Source organism: Lithobates pipiens, unplaced genomic scaffold (assembly GCF_037356315.1).
Source record: "Lithobates pipiens isolate NorthernLeopardFrog02 unplaced genomic scaffold, aLitPip1_a1.2 Scaffold_8, whole genome shotgun sequence".
Taxonomy (NCBI): Eukaryota; Metazoa; Chordata; class Amphibia; order Anura; family Ranidae; genus Lithobates; species Lithobates pipiens.
In genome coordinates, this window is record NW_027507903.1 from 592,249,860 (window position 1) to 592,269,982 (window position 20,123).

The 20,123-nt window shown below is 42.9% G+C and overlaps 1 protein-coding gene across 3 annotated transcripts in view; it reads right to left on the reverse strand.

The window, feature by feature from the left end:
- LOC143961241 (complement C3-like) overlaps positions 1–20,123 on the reverse strand; it is a 649,911-nt gene that overhangs the window by 131,261 nt on the left and 498,527 nt on the right. For all 3 annotated transcript variants that reach the window (XM_077470478.1, XM_077470476.1, XM_077470477.1), the window contains 2 exons: positions 10,890–11,093; positions 1,542–1,617 (listed from right to left, as the gene is read on the reverse strand). In XM_077470478.1, the coding sequence (XP_077326604.1) occupies positions 1,542–1,617; positions 10,890–11,093 (280 nt within the window). The remainder of the gene's footprint in view (positions 1–1,541; positions 1,618–10,889; positions 11,094–20,123) is intronic.

The window sequence follows — 20,123 nt, forward strand, 5'->3', positions numbered from 1 at the left end:
ATCTGGGGGTCCCCTTGTTAAAGGGGGCTTCCAGATTCTGATAAGCCCCCCGCCCGCAGACCCTCACAACCAACGGCCAGGGTTGTGAGGATGAGGCCCTTGTCCTCATCAACATGGGGACAAGGTGCTTTGAGGGGTCACAGACCCCCAAAGCATCCTCCCAATGTTGAGGGTATGTGGCCTGGTACGGTTCAGGAGGGAGGGGGGGCCGCTCTCTCGTCCCCCCCTCTTTTCCTGCGGCCTGCCAGGTTGCGTGCTTGGATAAAGGGTCTGACATGGATTTTTAGGGGGACCCCCACATCAATTTTTTTTTTAATTTGATGCGGGGTTCCCCTTAATATCCATATCAGACCTGAAGGATCTGGTTATGGATATTTAGGGGGACCCCCACGTCAATTTTTTTTTAAATTTTACACGGGGTTCCCCTTAATATCCATGTCAGACCTGAAGGGCCTGGTAATTGAATTTAGGGGAACCCCCACGCTTTTTTTTTTTTTTTTTTATCAATGAATGAATGAATTGTCGGCTAATGCAGAGAACACTCATTGAGTGTTCTCTGTATTATGGGACCCGACAATAGCCGCAAGTGATTTTAAAAGACTTTTTTTCCTGCACAAATGACACTTTGTACAGGGACAGTTCTAAGCACCAGAAACATGCGCCCCTTCACAGGCATACTATAGATACCCCCCAGCTACGAAATTTAAAGGAATATTACACTTTTATTGTTTCACTTTAATCATTATTAAAATCACTTCTCCTGAAAAAACGGCCGTTTTTAAAACTTTTTTTTGCATTGATCCATGTCCCCTGGGGCAGGACCCGGGTCCCCAAACACTTTTTAGGACAGTAACCTGCATATTACCCTTTAAAATTAGCACTTTAGATTTCTCCCATAGACTTGTATAGGGCGTTCCGGCTTTTCGAATTTGCTGCGAACAGCCCAAATTGTTCACTGTTCGCTGAACAGGCGAACAGGCAATGTTCGAGTAGAACATGAGTTCGACTCGAACTCAAAGCTCATCCCTACTAGTGAACTCCTTCCTAGACTCTCTGCCTCTGCTGCCCTGAAATCTTAAGGAATATTATTAACCCTGCAAATTTTACTTAGGTGGACTACAGGACACCTCGCCCCCCCTTCTTAATTCTTATTCTCTATCCAGAACAAACAGTTTAGGGTAAAAAATGTTGCTTCTCCACAGATACAGTACAGTGAGTGAGCTTTGTCAGCTTAGGACAGGAATTGTCACTATTAGGTGAAAACAAAGACTGATAAAAGTAAATACAGCCACCACAACTAAGGACTGATAAGCTGCAATATAATATATTTTTTATTCTTGGTTTTACGCTTTGGGGGTGTTACTAAACATTCAGAACATAAAGGCGAAGTTAGCGAAGGGGCATAAAGGACTTATTTGCATGGCTGTGTCCACTATCCTATAATGAGGAATAAAATCCAGTTTTTTGGAATGTGATGAAATCTGAACCTGGTCTTAAAATATATACTACCTCTATGTGTCAATTAAAGAAGTGTGTATTACCATGTGCTGGCTGCTTTGTAAGTGAAGCTTGAATAACCTGCTGCTTTATTACGGTATGCCATTTGCCTCAATATGCCTGTCAATAAAAACAAATGGTTGCGTTAGTTTCTAGGAAAACATCACAATATTTCATGTACAGTATGTTAAGGAAAATTAAAGAAAAAAACATTCCCTATTGAGGTCCTACACATAATTTTCCCTCTAATTGACCTAACCAAACATCTAAATGGGTGTCAAAATGAAACTGTGTTTGGGGGAAGAGTGTTTTCTGTCAACAGTAATACCATTTACTTGGGTGGGTGAGTTTCGGCAGACCCTCCTGAGAAAGGGGTCCGTCTGGTTTCGGCCAGATGGACCAAGTGTAAAGTACCCCAGTCCCCATCTGGAGCCTAATGCCCTGGGGGATCAGGGCAAGGTCCTCTGATTTTAGAGGGTTGGTGTACACCAGTTGCACATTTTTGTGTTTCACTCTTTATGTGTGTGCAATTTTTTTTGGCACCTAGTGAAGTTTTTGAGTGTGTTTCACATGCCATGGGCTTTAAAAAAAAAAAAAAACACTGTAGTAATATTTGTTACCAGTTTCCTTTTCCAATGTGTTCAATTGAGGAAAATGCACACCAGTGGCAGCCCGTTCATTAGGGGCGTACGGCCGCCACCCCTCCTATCCATGTGTCCGGGCCCCTGATTTACATGCAGGGCACCATGCGCATGGATTCTGAGCTTAGAAAAAGGGTGAGCACTGCGCCCGAAGCCCACCCAGGTGTGTGACAATAGTAAATGAATATTCACTACTGTAACACTGAATCTCCTCCGGGCCATCACCCAATTGATAGGCGATCTGATCGGATTGGCTGACAGGAGGAGAATGAGGGAGGAGATGCACAGAGGGGGGAGAAGACACAGGGGAATCGAGCCAACACGGTGGGGTGGGGGGGTGGCAGTGGGCAGATTGTATGCCCCCCCCCCCCCAAAAAAAACACCAGCCGCCACTGACGCACACACACATGGTTATAGCTATCCCCCCACCCACATATACACTCACAGGACCAGTTATAATATAAAATGAAGCACCCCACCAAAGGTAGTATTCTCCTTTTTTTTCCTCAATGCTCCGCCATTATGCTGTTAAGAATTTTTCTTTTTACCTTCACTTTGTCAGTTTCATCTGTACAGGCAGCAAAATACCTATATGAGGGAAGCCTCCCCCATATGCATCCTGGAGTTTGTAGGTTGCTGGTCTCTAGGAATTGCACAAGTGCCTCCTTTATCATGGTGCCATCTTTGGACAATTATTGGATCTCCTGCTGGCTATGAAGTTTCCAGGTTGTAAGGCGCACAACCTGGTGCACAAAACCATGGTACTCGGCCGCTGTTATAGTCTATTAGGTGGTAGTAAACACAGATTTATGATTTTTACCTACAGGTTCGTTTATATTAAAGCTTACCTGTAGGTAATATTAACCACCTTAATACAGGGCACTTTCAGCCCCTTCCTGCCCAGGCCATTTTTTAGCTTTCAGCGCTGTCGCACTTTGAATGACAATTGCATGTAACACTATAACCAAATAATTTTTTATCTTTTACTTCACACTAATAGAGCTTTCTTTTGGTGGTATATATTCACTGCCATTCACTGTCACGTACCATGACCTTCTGGGCCATGCTGATGCCAGCAGTATTACCAAATTTCTTTCCAGCTTGATCCTGCAAAGAAGTCAAGGCAGCAACTGAATCGGGGGAAATGCATAGATCAGTGAGAATTGATCCCACGGGGTCACCAATGCATCTGTTCCATCTGCGAGTGGGTCCCTTATCCTCAACACAAAGTTGACTAGCTTCCTGTTTAATCTGATTGCTAGAAGGTCTACGTCCGGAGTTCCCCATCTTTGGAAAATAGCCCGCAAAAATTTTGGGATGAAGAGACCATTCCCCCGGGAATAACTGCTGGCAACTTAAATAGTCCGCCTGCCAATTCTCTGCTCCCGGAATGAAAACTGCCGATAGGCATGGGACATTCTCTTCTGCCCAAGTTAGAATCTTGTTCACCTCTCTCTGAGCTGAGAGACTTTTGGTGCCCCCTTGGTGATTGATATATGCCACAGCAGTGGAGTGGTTGGATTGGATCCTGACAGAACAATTTTTTTAGAACCAGATACACTGCCAGAATCTCTAGGATGTTGGTGAGCAAGGCTCTTTTGGTTCTTGACCATTGTACTGCACCCCAGCCTGAAAGGCTAGCATCTGTCATTACTACTTTCCAGATAATTGGTCTGAAGGACTTTCCCTTCAGCAGGTTCTAAGTAACCACCAACTGGGGCTTTGGGACACTCTTGGGGACAGCCGCATTGGCACGTCCAAAGCTTGAATCGTTCTTTTCCAAGCAGACAGGCTACTGTTTTGAAGCAGTCTCAAATGGAATTGGGCATAGGGAACTGCTTTGAATGAAGCTACCATCTTCCCTAACAGCCTCCTGCAAAGACGAATTGAAGAATTTCTCTTTGACCTGATCATCCTCACCAGCTCTTGTATGGAGCTGATCCTTGCAGTAGGCACCCTTTTCTGGGCTGTGTCTATGATCAGGCCCAGATACTACAGCCTTCTTAGTGGCTTTAAGGAAGACTTCTTTAGGTTGAGAATCCAACCCAAACATTCCAGGTAACTGCTTGTAATGGCTACACCTTGTTTCAAGCGAGCCACTGACTGGTCTAGTAACAATAGGTTGTAAGTCAAGACAGTTATGCCCCGTGCCCTTAACCTGGCTAGAGGTGGGGCTAGTACCTTTGTGAATACCCGAGGTGCTGCAGCAAGCCCAAAGGGCAAGGCTACAAATTGAAAATGCTTCTGTTCTACTTCAAACTGCAGAAACCTCTGGTGAGGAGGAAATATAGGGGCATGCAGATATGCATCTCTGATGTCGATGGATGCCAGAAGTTCCCTTCCTTGCAGGAGGAAATGACTGACTTGATTGACTCAATGCGAAAGGAGTGTATCTTCAGGAACTGATTTAGATTCCGTAGATTTAGATTTGGTCTAATATCCCCATTTGGCTTTGGCACCGTAAATATGTTTGAGTAAAACCCCACACCTTGCTCTTGTTTGGGAAACTGTCTGATCACCTCTTGAGCCAATAATCAGTCTAATGCTTGCAACAGGGATTGCCTTTTCTCTGGATCCTTGGGAACGTTTGATCTTAGAGAAGGAGATGGTGGAAACTCTCAAAACTCTAGCTTGTACCCTAGAGACACTGTGGAGAGAGTATATTTGTCCTGAATCTCCCTTTGCCAGACTTACGAGTTCCTCAGAAGTCTTCCCCCCCACCTTGGTGAGGGCAGATGCCTCTTCATGTCTTGGTATTCTGCTTTGCAGACTTGCGGCCCCAGGTCTTCCTTTGTGCCTGGGTTTGACCCTGGGCTCTTCCCATAGAGTCTGATGGTGGAGGCCATTGCCCCTGCCTAGAGGTGGATGCCCCTGGCACGGGGGGAAAAAGTCAGTTTAAACGAAGGACGCTTATATTTTCTTTTGACTGACAAAAGAATGCTCTTTATGCTGGAAATTGTTTGAATGTATTTATTCAAACTATCGCCAAATAATCGTTCTCCCTTAAAGAGGAAACTAGTTAGAAGGTTCTTACAAGGCATTTCAGCTGACCAACCCAAGCGCAAGGCGTGATGCCTGTTGAATAGCATCTATAGCAAAGCATAATACTTTAGGTAGCTTGGCCAATTCCTGTGCTTGTTGTGCAGGGAGCTCATTGAGAGCATCTGTGAACTGGTCCTTTAACCACTTCAGGACCGCCGTATTGCCAATGTACGTCAACACAATGGCACAGGCAGGCACAATCACGTAGATGTACGTGCCTGCCTTCCAGCGGGTGGGGGGTCCGATCGGACCCCCTCCCGCTGGTTACGGCGGTCCGGTTCGCTCCAGGAGCGCTCCGTGATGAGGGGATGGCCGTTGGTTTTCGGCCACCCCCTCTGGATCGCTCCTGGCCAATGAGAAGCTTCCTCCCACTGTGTATTGTTTACACAGGAAGGAGGAAGTGATGTCATTCTCCTCGGGGCGGTCTTTTTGACCGGACTACGAGGAGAAGACTAATAGTAAGTGTGCACCAACACTACACTGACATGTAGGTACACACAGGCACACAAACCCCCCCCCCGATCCCCCCCCCGATCCCCCCCGCGCCCCCCCCCCCCCCAGTCACAGTGTCACTGATTGCATTGATCATTTCTTTACTGATCAATGCATTCAGTGTCAGTTGTGACAGTAAAAACTGTCAGGACAGTTAGTGTTAGGTCCAGGGTAGCCCCCTATCACCCCCCAATAAAGATTTAACCCCCTGATTGCCCCTAGAGTTAACCCTTTCACCTTTTGCCAGTGTCACTAAGCGATCATTTTTCTGATCGCTGCATGTGTCGCTAGGTAGCTAGTTATTTTTTTAGGTTCACCGCCAGGTTTTTATATCGCTAGGTACCCCGATATACTACCCAATAATGGTTTTAACCCCCTGATTGCCGCTATTTAACCCTTTCACCCCCTTTTGCCAGTGTCACTAAGCGATCGTTTTTCTGATCGCTGCATTAGTGTCGCTACAGTCGCTAGGTAGCTAGTTTTTTTTTTAGGTTCACCGCCAGGTTTTTATAGCGCTAGGTACCCCAATATACTACCCAATAATGGTTTTAACCCCCTGATTGCCGCTAGTTAACCCTTTCACCCCCTTTTGCCAGTGTCACTAAGCGATCATTTTTCTGATCGCTGCATGTGTCGCTAGGTAGCTAGTTATTTTTTTAGGTTCACCGCCAGGTTTTTATATCGCTAGGTACCCCGATATACTACCCAATAATGGTTTTAACCCCCTGATTGCCGCTAGTTAACCCTATCACCCCCTTTTGCCAGTGTCACTAAGCGATCATTTTTCTGATCGCTGCATGTGTCGCTAGGTAGCTAGTTATTTTTTTAGGTTCACCGCCAGGTTTTTATATCGCTAGGTACCCCGATATACTACCCAATAATGGTTTTAACCCCCTGATTGCCGCTAGTTAACCCTTTCACCCCCTTTTGCCAGTGTCACTAAGCGATAATTTTTCTGAACGCTGCATCAGTGTCGCTAGTGTCGCTAGGTAGCTAGTTATTTTTTTAGGTTCACCGCCAGGTTTTTATAGCGCTAGGTACCCCGATATACTACCCAATAATGGTTTTAACCCCCTGATTGCTGCTAGTTAACCCTTTCACCCCCTTTCACCAGCGATCACAGTATAAGTGTCACTGGTGACGCTGGTTAGCCAGTTAGTTATTTAGGTTCCCCGTCAGGTTTTTATATAGCACCAGGGACGCCCATATACTACCTAATAAAAATTTGAACCCCCTGATTGCCCCTAGTTAACCCTTTCACCACTGATCACCGTATAAGTGTTACGGGTGACTCTGGTTAGTTTGTTTTTTATAGCATCAGGGCACCCACCATTTATTACCCAATAAAGGTTTAACCCCCTGATCACCCGGCGGGTGATATCAATTAGGTTTTAGGGTCAGGGTCTGCGTCGCCCCAGGCAGCGCTAGGTTAGTGCCAGTACCGCTAACACCCACACGCAAAGCATACACCTCCCGTAGTGGTATAGAATCTGAACAGATCAATATCTGATCTGATCAGATCTATACTAGCGTCCCCAGCAGTTTAGAGTTCCAAAAAAACGCATTGTTAGCGGGATCAGCCCAAATACCTGCTAGCACCTGCGTTTTGCCCCTCTGCCCAGCCCACCCAAGTGCAGTATCGATCGATCACTGTCACTTACAAAACACTAAACACATAACTGCAGCGATCGCAGAGTCAGGCCTGATCCCTGCCATCGCTAACAGGTTTTTTGGTAGCATTTTATATTCAAATCCGGAAGGCAGTGCTTGGTTTTCGGGGTCCCTCCCAAAAAGTCCCCCACATGTGGTATCCCCGTACTCGGGAGAAGCTTGTAGTATTCCCGCAACTTTTGGCAAAATATAAAATATTCCATGGACTCAACATGCCTCTCAGTAAATAGCTTGGGGTGTCTACTTTCCAAAATGGGGTCATTTGGGGGGGTTTTGTGCTATTTTGGCATTTTATGGCCTTCGAAACTGTGATAGGTAGTGAGGAGTTAAATCAAAAATTTGCACCCTTAGAAATCCTGAAGGTGGTGATTGGTTTTCGGGGTGCCGTGCGCGACTAGACTCCCAAAAAGTCCCACACATGTGGTATCCCCATACTCGGGAGAAGTAGCGGAATATATTTTGGGGTGCAATTCCACATATAACCATGGCATGTGTGAGCAATATATCATTTAGTGACAACTTTTTGTAAAAAAAAAATTTTTTTTTTTTTTTTGTCATTATTCAATCCCTTAGGACAAAAAAAATAAATATTCAATGGGCTCAACATACCCATCAGCAATTTCCTTGGGGTGTCTACTTTCCAAAATGGGGTCATTTGGGGGGGGATTTGTACTGCCCTGCCATTTTAGCACCTCAAGAAATGAGATCGGCAGTCATAAATTAAAAGCTGTGTAAATTCCAGAAAATGTACTCTAGTTTGTAGACGCTATAACTTTTGCGCAAACCAAAAAATATACGCTTATTGACATTTTTTTTACTAATGACATGTGGCTGAATAAATTTTGCCCTCAATGTATGACTAAAATTTAGTTTATTCGATTTTTCTTATAACAAAAAGAAGAAAATATCTTTTTTTTTCAAAATTTTCGCTCTTTTTCCATTTATATCGCAAAAAAAAAATCGCAGAGGCAATCAAATACCATCAAAAGAAAGCTCTATTTGTGGGAAGAAAAGGACGCAAATTTCGTTTGGGTGCAATATTGCATGACCGCGCAATTACCAGTTAAAGCAGCGCAGTGCGAAATTGCAAAAAGACCTCTGGTCCTTAAGGTGTTTATTGGTCCGGAGCTGAAGTGGTTAAGGACTGACAGATGCCTATAGCTACAATTGCAGGCCGACCAACAGTACCTGTTAAGGAAAAAGAGGATTTTAACAGACCTTCCAACTTCTTATCTGTTGGATCTTTAATCATAAGCGCATTGTCCACTGGGCAAGTTAAACTTTTATTCACATTGGAAATCGCAGCGTCAACTGCTGGAACTTTCCATCTTTTAGTGAATTTTTCTTCCATAGGAGAGAGACTTGAGAATCTCTTTGGAGGGGAAAAATGCTTATCCGAATGATCCCATTAAGTATAAATAAGCTTTTCTAGTAATGTGTGGACGGGAAATGCATGCAAAGGTTGTAAAGGCTTCAAGGAACCCAAGGAGGAGACTGGACCTTCAGCTAACTCTGTTAGGAGTAGCATGAAAGCAGAGTGAACCATCTTTGTAAGGCTCTGTATTTCAGATTGTGAATTAGAAACTTTCCTCCGCAGAGGAATAATCAGCTTGTCTTTCCTGTCTCCATAATTCTTTTGGACCCTCCATTGACTGCAAAGAGTCTAAGGTGGGGGAGGGGGATCTGGGATGCTTCCTATCCACTTGGATGGAGGATACGATTAAAGCCATTAATCTTCCTCCTAAGCCCTGCAGGGCAGAGGAAAATGCATCTTCAGTCATATATACAGGGGCTGAAGTGTGTGAAGCAGTTGCACCACCGCTAGCTTCCAATGACTCACCCTGGCTTGCCATGTCTGATCTCTCTGAAGAGGAAGAGGAAGCCTGGGGGTGACACCTTAGGTACCCCTACGGTAGGTCTGGAAGATATGGTGCAAGGCACAAAAGCAGAGGCACACAATACAATTTGCTTAATAAATCTAGCAAAACAATGTCACCATTATACCAGCTTTAACTGCTAAGTAGGAATAGTATTTCCTGTACTGAAAATGCCTTAGTTTACCCCCCTCACATGCCCAGCGCTCTGTTGTCTCCTGGTGTGACAGACTCTCCTGCTAAGAGAACTTGCAATTGAGAGTGTCTGTGTAAAAAAGCCTCAGGTGGAACCTGATTGGCGTTCTCAGCGTCTTTCCCTCACTTTGCGCCATGTACTGTGCAGTGGAGCACCTCTGTAAGAGAGGGGGGGAGGTAGGGGGTTCTGTCAGCAGTTTTGAAGAGGCACAGGGAATCTAACTTCTGCAGGGTGGAAGTGGTGCTAAGTTTTTTTTAAAACATGCAGATATGGGGATACTGATTTTTGCTTCAGGGACTCCCCCACCAAGGTATATAATACCCTTGTTATGATACTGCTGTCTTTGTTTAAATCCCTTAAGAGATTAAGTAAGAACCTCCTCTGTATAGAAAAAAAAGCATTAGCTTCTTCCCTTACCTTGACCTCGCTGCAGGATATTGCTGTAAACAGACAGATCCAAACTTCGCTCATCATGGCGGGCTGTGTTGTAAACCTTTAAAGACTGGGGCCCTTTTAATTAGGGGTTCCACTCCTTTGGACCTGTATAGCACCCCTCAGGACAGCTTTAGGTAATATAGCAAGACCAAAAAGCGTCCTGGTTCCTAGGATCCAATTCTCAAAGACAAGCTTATAGGCAAAACCTTGCTCTTGTCTGCAAGGCCCAGGTACCACCCTATGGCCTCAGTGGCGAGGATGGATCAGGCTGTGGAGGTTTTTTAAATCCGTCATAGATCCCTCTAGAAGCTTCTCAGAGCACATCTTCACTCGCGACCAACACCTTAGACACTGGCGAAAAAACTGAGCTACTCCTGGAAGGAGGAGGGGTTATATAGGGGAGTCAACTTCCTATATTGGTTATACCAGTGTCATCACCTGAAGGTAGCCCCATAACCCACCAAGTAATTACTTGAGGCTCTGTGACCTATGATGTATGATAAAGAAATGATACTTATCAAATAGGCTATTAGATTGAGAAGGAAGCATTACATCCAGAAGATAAATGAATCGGTAGCATCAGGTGCTACCCCTGCCTGGAAAATGGGGATTGTTTGTTTGGAGCTGCGGGGCTAACTGTGCTTTGTGTTTTTTAAAACAAGGTTGTTCATTACTGCAGAATGTTTTTATAACGATGGTTGGGTATAGGGAGGAACACTGTTCTGAATAGGACCTAATGTTGCCTTGCATGAACCTAAACAATTTTGTTTGTGTATTTTAACATCAATAAAGCTAATTTGTATTAAATATCGTGGTTGACCCTCCCTTATTTTGCTTTCCAGGGACAATTCTTTGTCCCATCCACATTTTTTTCCCTGATAGCCCCTTGTTTAAATTGGATAGGTATCCCGTCTTTAGGATGAATCGGCAGTAACAGTGGATTTTTGAAATGTTTTATATATCAGTTCATGTATCTATCATTGCACTTTTCACTACTTAGTTAATAATCCCACTGATTTGTATATACTAATTATTTCTTACCGGCATTTATGTACTGAATAGCCTGCGCTCTGCGATCTAATCCAACTGTCTCCCATTGTCTGGTGGTATCCAGGAAGTGAGTGGCGATCACAGTGGATGTCAACCTCATCATGTTCTGCTCTCCACAACCATGTGGAAGAGCTATCAGATGATTTAGATTGATGCCGTTGATGGATTGTTGCACCATTTCACTAATTGGAGTACCTGATTAACATAAATGGATGAGGTATACATATAGCATATGTACATACAGTAAATTTAAAAATGGAAATACATTATAAAGAACTAAATTTCTTTGTTTTTACCAGTGTTTCTCAAACATGTTAAAGCTGAAATATTGTCTAAATATAAAATATGTATATGTTTTACTCAAAAATTGTTGTGCTTTTGTGTATTTATTCTAGATCTGTGCAGTAATCAAATGAGAAACTTTACCTCTGTGTAGGAGAATCCTGTAATATAGACCAGTCACTTGTCTTGTCTCCACCCCGTCCTGTAGCTTTCTGTGGTGGGGGAGCCTTCTGGGCTTCTCCTACAACTCTGCTCTCTGCACAAACTATGTGCAACACAGTGATGATGTCACTGCTGCATTGACAAGGTAATATCTGGGTTTGCATAGACATTTGGTCTACACAAAGTGGATTTATATGCTTTGTGGCTATAGAGGAATATATTTAAATTAAAGTTTGTGTGCCCAGAGTACAGCTTTAAGCTATTTACCTTTATTGGTTTACTCCAGTGTTTATCAAGTTACGTACGCCATTAAATTGGTAGTTAGTAGAGAAGTGCCCCCTTACATAGGTGATTAGTGAGGAAAGGATCCCTGAACTGATAATATAATAACCTCTGAGACAATAACCTCCAAACTAAAGGGTAAAGACAGCTTAAGAACAGTATCAACCCCATTGCTCAGGGTTTGCAAGTCTGCGATAAATCCTTCACATTAAAGTCTGTTGTTTGTGGCCCAGCCAGTGAAATTTTTTAAAATACATTCTTTAAAAATAAAATAAAAAATCTGATGCTCTTCCACATCAGAAAATAATAAAAATTAATATAATACATTTTCAGCAGAGACCTCCCATTAAGCTTCAAAGGATTTGTATTACGACTCATAGCAATAGTAATCACACTGAAATACAGAGATATGTAATTAGCATATCAAAAACTAGTCATTGAAACTTCCAGTTTATAGCATTTCTGACATGATCCAGGGGCAGGTAACTGAACCAAATAGGCATTTCCCAAGCCAACTGCCAATTAATAGCATTGTTAACCTCTATTAATAGAGGCTTCATGGCATGTAGTAAATATTTTAGCAAGAAGTAAACATCTACATTCCTGGCTGAATGTTTTTAACTGCTAGAACCAAAATGTATTCATATTTATTAAATACTGGCCGGATAAAGCTACATTAAGCAAGTATTTGCACAAATGCATAAGAGCATCCTGTTTAATTTAATACCCTGCATGACTATGTTAAGATATGCAGGAAGCCAATGGGACATATTAGCTCTTCTGAGTAAAGCATAAGTAAAATACATATCATGCTTAGTCTCTATGAAACCAGGAGTTATGCTATGCAATATTATGTTGGGTAAAAAATGTATCATGTACAGTACCTTGCAAAAGTCCCCTCCCCCTCCCCCCTTTGGCATTTTTTTTGTTTTGTTGCCTCACAACCTGGAATTAACATTTGTTATGTGATTTTTTGAGGTTTGCATCATTTCATTTACAGAACATGCCCACAACTTTTAAGATGTTTTTTTTTTAAATGTGAAGCAAACAAAAAATAGGACAAAATAACAGAAAAAGTCAACTATTCTCCCCCCTAAAGTCAAAACTTTGTAGAGCCATCTTTTGTGGCTATCACAGCTCCAAGTTGCTTTGGATAAGTCTCTATGAGCTTGCCACATCTTACCACTGGGATGTTTGCCCATTCCTCCTTGCAAAACTGCTCCAGCTCCTTGAAGTTGGATGGTTTGCGCTTGTGAACAGCAATCTTTAAGTCTGACCACAGATTTTCTATTGGATTGATGTCTGGGATTTGACTAGGCCATTCCAATACATTTACATGTTTAGGAAAGTAGAGTGACTCCTATAATTGGACATGTAATTGCCATCACCCCTTGTAGCATAAGAGAGTATATGTGTGACCTCTGTTTGGGATTTTTAGGGCAAGAAAAAAGATTTTTATAAAAAAATTTATTTATTTGTAAACATTTGTAGAAAAAGGTTCATCTGAAATTTCAGCATAAAACATGTGGAATGCAAATATTAAAAAAAAATTTGCATATGAATAACACAAGAATAAAGTGATCCTGTCCACTACATGATACAGTAACCACTGGTGCAAACAGGCGGTGACAAGTAGTGGTTTAAATCCAACGTGTTTCGATAATCAACAGAATCTTCATCATGGATATTGTATCACTATCTACAGAAAGTCAAAAATACAATATTTAGAATTGCAAAAGCATATATCATATTTAATTTAAATAAATATAAAGTATCTGTATGTATACATAAAAGTATCAACTTACATTAAGAGTACACAAACAGCTAATAGCAGACGCATTCCCAGTGCTAGAGCAAGGAAAGGTCCAAACATGCAGAACTAAGTATCTTTCCCATTTAAAGGATGGCTGGATATGTTAAAATCCAAAGGTTAGGTGCTCAAAAGCATGGCCCAACAGCAGTATATAAAAAAGATATGCAAAATTTGTAAAGCGATCAAAAGGGAGAAATTTCTCAATTTCCAGCTCCCGCAAAGAAAATTCCACCCAATGAAAGAGGGAAGAGAACAAACAAACTTACTTTGTATAGAAAGGAATATAAAGAGCCTCCAACCTAATGCTGCCATTGAAAAAAGCCGCTCAACTTTGAGATTACTCCTCCGCTGTCCAGCTGAGGAGGGGAATGGCACCATATACCATACTTGGTGTCCCTTTATGTGATGTGTGGCACACTGTCGTGACGTGTCATGCCCCCGTAATGACACAATGCGTCCAGCTGCCAATTCCAAGTTATTTCCTCACCCAGGTTTCTGCTGGTTATTGGTTATTCTAGGTTACAGAGGCACAACCCCTCTTTTGATTGGCTCCGTGCTGATGTTCTCTCCTGGTCAGCACAAATCAGTGAGACATGCTTCCTGAAGGTATCCAAGGTTCTGTGCACCTCTTCACTCTCCTCCCTGCCAGAGGAGCACCGTGATTTTAGCGATGTCTTTGATAAAGGTCAAGACAGTAGTTTGCCTCCACACCGGTCTTATGATTGTGCAATTGACCTTCATCCTGGTGCCATACCTCCTCGTGGCCGAGTTTACCTTTTGTCGGTCTTGGAGGATAAGGCCATAGAGGAGTATGTTGCTGATGCACTTTCTCGAGGTTTCACCCGCAAATCCTCATCTCTTGTTGGTTTCTTCTTTGTGAAGAGGAGGTGGTTTATCTTGATGATATCCTCATATTTTCCATGTCCCTGGAGAGCCATCACATAGATGTCTGTCGTGTGCTTCAGAAACGAAGGGAGAACAATCTCTATTGTAAACTAGAGAAATGCAAGTTCCGTCGTGAACAGGTTAAATTCCTGGGCTATGTCATTTCCACTGCTGGTTTTTCGATGGACCCAGAGAAACTTTCGGCAGTCCTACAGTGTCCTCAACCCATGGGTTTACGTCCTCTGCAGCGTTTCCTGGGTTTTGCCAACTACTACCGGAAGTTTATTCGTAACTTCTCATCTCTGGTCAAGCCCCTGATATGACCAGAAAGGACGGTAGCCCACAGAGTTGGTCTGGTTTCTAACAATAGGAAAGAAACCACTGGCAATACTTTGCTACATGCAGATAGCTTCCACCCTGAATCCCTGAAGAAATCAATTCTGTTCAGTCAATTTCTACGCATTAGAAGGAATTGCACTACCAATGAAGACTTTCAAAGAGAATCGGATGAACTCACCGCCAGATTGTTGATTAGGGTGTATACTAAGTCAGCCCTAAAAAAAGGCATTTAATCGTGTGAAAAATACCACTAGACAAGACCTTATCTTTAAAACTAAAAGTAAAAATAACACAGACAAAACCACTAGAATTATCATGAGATACTCTAACGAACATAATCAAATAAGAAAAATGATTACAAAATATTAGCATATTCTAACTGAGGATCTCATCCTGGGAGGATTTGTGACACAGAAACCAGAGATTACATTACATTTCAGAGTGAATACAAAAGGGAGCTCAAGGAGAGACACCTGCAAAACCTGAGGAACTTATCCTTGTGGATCTTGTTCACAATGTGCAGTCATAGGTGGAGGGACCTCACTGACACTGCCCAATGGGGAGATGGTCAGTCTGAAACATTTTGCTAACTGCAAAACGCAGGGTGTCATCTACCTCATGCAGTGTCAGTGCGGTGCCTTCTACGTGGGCAAAACTCGGCACTCAACATATGCACAGTATGCGTATAGGCCATTTATTTCTGCCGTTGGGAAGACACATTGCCAGAAAGCACAATTACCTATTACCTAAGATCAATTTCTCTATCTTGGATAGGTTTCACATACCTATCAGGGGAGGCGACTGGAAAAAGATCTTGCTACAGCGTGAAATGCGCTGGATCAGGTACCTAAAGATCACAACCCCCCCGGCTTAAACGAGTTTCAGACCTTTCCTGGAAGGTTTAAGCTCGGGAAAGATGGACTGAAACTCTCAAACACATAAAACCTTATATTTCAGTTACAAAAGTGCTTATTTGTGTGGTGATTATCTCTATCTCAATACAAATTTGATCTATAAGTCTGGGATATGCTTTTGTGACATAATTCATCTTGAGCTCATCCACATCTGGTGGTCTTGCCCGATCCTTCAGCCTTTTTGGTCGGAAGTTCACAAAATAATAACAACCGTTACGACTTGCCATCTGGACTTATCCCAAGCCCAATTTTTATTGCATCTCGCGGGTCCGGCCACTCGCTTTTACTACAAGTCCCTGGCCATGCACATGGTTAACGCGGCTAGAATGTGCATTCCATTTCGATGGTGCTCCCCTAATCCACCACTCATTACAGATTGGTTTAGCCGCATCAATGCAACGATGATGATGGAGGATCTTATACATCAAGCGAAAGACACTCCTACGAAATTTACAGCCACTTGGTCATGCTGGATTCACTTCAAAACTACAGATACCTTCAAGCGCCTCATACAGCCCTGAATCAATTAGAGACGACAAAAGATAACCTTTGATTCCGCTTGTCTGATCCCTGACAGTATTCCCTCCCCACACAATCCCTGCTCTAATTCGACACTCTCCACGAGTTATTTACAGGATACAAGCTCGCTCTCCCCACAGATATCTATAGAAACGGTACTTCCCTATCCCTGATAACCACACCTTCTCTTAACATAAACTCTCCCATAACTCCCATCGGCCATGGGCCGAAGGCACGGTTCATACTCACGAGAGTCTCGACTGATATGTTACACGATGCATCATAAGTATGTTCTGGTTCTGCTTCCTACCATCTTTCATATAAATACTATCAAGAGATTGATTGATGGAAATTCAAATAAGTTCAGATGGTTTTCAATGTTTATACCAGTCATATGTTGGTCTCAATGTCCCTGGATACTTGCCAGTGGTTGCGCCCGCATTTACTGTATAACAAACATGCTTTCACAATATGTAAATGACTATGTATTTTTTGTTCTGTTTTTGATTTGCAATAAAAACTGTTCTTTAAAAAAAAATTCATCTCTCTTTCTTCCTTTTTGTTTACCATCAATATCTCCTATGTTTTAGGACCTGAGGGATTTTTTGTAAATTAGATGCACACACATAGGGTTTATTTTAAATATGTTAATAACCCTTAATCTCTTTCTGCAATTTAGGCACCTTGGATCAGGATGGCCTATAGGAAGAGATTATTGTATGATGATTCAGAATTATGTACAGCAGAAGGCATTCCCCGTGAATTATGAGCAAAGGAACTTTTTCCTTTTAATTGTTTTTTTTTTTTACATTTTACACTATTAAGGACCCTTATACCTCTACCCGGCACAAAAGGGGGCCCCCATGTTTTTTCCTTTTCAACATAGCAGCCCTTCTCTTCTCCTCTCAGGGGGTGTTTTTCACCCCAGGAGTTATTTTGTGCTGGCAGTTTTTGTCCCAACTGGGCCACCCCTGTCTGTTCCAGATGTTTGCTGAATGGGGGTGTGTGGCCTAGATGGTTTACACTGGGGGTTATGTGGGGTGGGTTGTTGGTGCATCGTTGTGATGTCTGGCGTCGCCGCTGATTGTCCAAAATGGCTGCCCACATGGACTTCCGGATGTTTACATCCGGGAGACAGGAAGTGATGCAACCTTTACATTATGCCATGTCCTAGCCATTATTGATGGCTGGATGCGTTGTGTCATTGCGGCAGCGTGACACATCACGTCGGTGCGCCACACATCACATAAAGGGATACCGTGGATGGCATATGGTGCCATTCCCCTCCTCAGCTGGACTGCCGAGGAGTAATCTCAAAATTGAGCGTCTTTTTTCAACGGCAGCATTAAGTTGGAGGCTATTTATATTCCTTTATATACAAAGTAAGTTTGTTTGTTCGCTTTCCTCTTTTCATTGGGCAGAATTTTCTTTGTGGGAGCTGGAAGCGGAGAAAGGTCTCCCTTTTAGTCTCTTTTTAAATCTTTTTTATATATAGCTGTTGGGCCACAATTTTGAGCACCAAACCTTTGGATTTTAACATATCCAGCCCCCATGTAGATAGGAAAGATGCTTAGTTGTGGATATTTGGACCTTTCCTTGCTCTAACACTGGGAATGCATCTGCTATTAGCTGTTTAGGTACTCTTAATGTAAGTTGATACTTTCATGTATACATTCAGATATTTTATATTTATTTAAATGAAATATGATATATTCTCATGCAATTCTAAATATTATATTTCTGACTTTCTGTAGATAGTGATACAATATCCCCGATGAAGATTCTGTTGATCATTGATTATCGAAATGCGTTGGATTTAACCACTTGCTTACTGGCCACTTAAACCCCCCTCCTGCCCAGACCAATTTTCAGCTTTCAGCGCTGATGCACTTTGAATAACAATTGCGTGGCCATACAACACTGTACCCAAATTTAATTTTTATCATTTTTTTCCCCACAAATAAAGCTTTCTTTTGGTGGTATTTAATTACAGCTAGGAGTTTTATTTTTTGCTAAACAAACAAAAAAAGATGCAAAAAAATAAAAATAAATCATGTTTAATAGTTTGTTATAAAATTTAGCAAACAGGTAATTTTTCTCCTTCATTGAAATGCGCTGATGAGGCGGCGCTGGTGGGCACTGATAGGCACAGATAAGGTGGCACCGATAGGCACAAATAAGGCAGTACTGATGGGCACAGATAAGGCGGCACTGATGGGCAAAGATGGGCACAGATAAGATGGCACTGATGGGTGGCACGGATGGGTGGCATGGATGGGCACTGATAGGTACCACTGATAGATGGGACTGATGGGCATTGATAGGTGGCTCTGATAGGTGGCACTGCTGGGCACTGATGGGCATCACTGATGGGAACTGGTACATGACGACGTCAATAGACGTAGTCCCGGCAAAGCAAGTCTGCGCTGTAGCCGTCATTCAGCTATAGCGCGGATCTCAAGCGGTTAAACTGCTGCTCATCACCGCCTGTTTGCACCAGTGGTTACTGTATCATGTAGTGGACAGTATCACTTTATTCTTGTGTTATTCATATGCAATTTTTTAATATTTGCATTCCACATGTTATATGTTGAAATTTCTGATGAACTTTTTTCTACTAATGTTTACAAATAAATGAATTTTTTATAAAAAATCTTTTTTCTTGCCTTAAAAATCCCAAACAGAGGTTCCACATATACTCTCTTACACAGTTACATGTTTCCCCTTAAACCACTCAAGTGTTGCTTTAGCAGTGTGTTTGGGGTCATTGTCCTGCTGGAAGGTGAATTTCCATCCTAGCCTCAAATCACACACAGAGTGGTACAGGTTTTGCTCAAGAGTATCCCTGTATTTAGCACCATCCATCTTTCCCTCAACTCTGACCAGATTCCTAGTTCCAACTGCTGAAAAACATCCCCACAGGATTATTCTGCCACCACCATGTTTTACTGTGGGGATGGTGTTCTTTTGGGTGATATGATGTATTGGGTTTACGCCAGACATAGCATTTTCTTTGATGATCAAAAAGTTACATTTTTGTCTCATCAGACCAGAGCACCTTCCTCCATACATTTTGGGAGTCTGGCCACTCTGCCATAAAGCCAAACTCTATGGAGCGTACGGCTTATTGTCGTCCTGTGTACAGATATTCCAGTCTCTGCTGTGGAACTCTGCAGCTCCTCCAGAGTTACCTTAGGTCTTTGTGTTGCCTCTCTGATTAATGTTCTCCTTGCCAGGGCAAGCGGCCTGGTACGGTTCAGGGGGGGGGGGGGGCTCACTTGTCCCCACCCCCTTTCCTGACCGGCCGAGCTGCGTGCTCGGATAAGGGTCTGGTATTGGCTTTGGGGGGACCCTTTTGGTATAGGGGATTACCCTTAAAATCCATACCAGGCAACGAGGCTAGCAAGGTGTCAATCTCACCAATGAGATTGACTTCCTTGTCTAGTCCCGTTGTACCTGGCGTAATGTTCAGAATGAACAGACTTTAGTCCATGTGTGGGCAAGTCTGTTCATTTGGAAAGTCCATCAGACCTCCGCCTAAAGTCCAGCGGAAAGTCCGTCTGACATAGTCCGCCAGAAAGTCAGTTCGTGTGTGTGCAAGTCCGCTCATTCGGAAAGTCCGGCGGACCTCTGCTGCAAAGTCCAGCGGATTGTCCACCGGACAAAGTCTGACGGAAAGTCCGATCGTGCGTACACAGCATAAAAGTTTAACACTGATAGATATATGCCTAAGTTATTCTTGTTCTTATATGCTACTTGTTTACTTTGCTAAAATCTGGTGTATGTGTAATTGTATTATCACTTTAAAAATATGTCTGAACCCAGGATGTCAGAAGTGTCGGCAGGCTTGCATCGTCTGGGCAACATTTAGGGTCCATCAACTTCCACTGGACCTTGTGGGCGTTGAACTACACTTACTTTGTTGTTCATGGAAAAATTGCTCCCTTACATTGGTGGTTAGTGGAGAAGGGCACCTTACATTGGCAGTCAGTAAAGAAGTGCACCCTTACACCGTTGATCAGTGGAAAT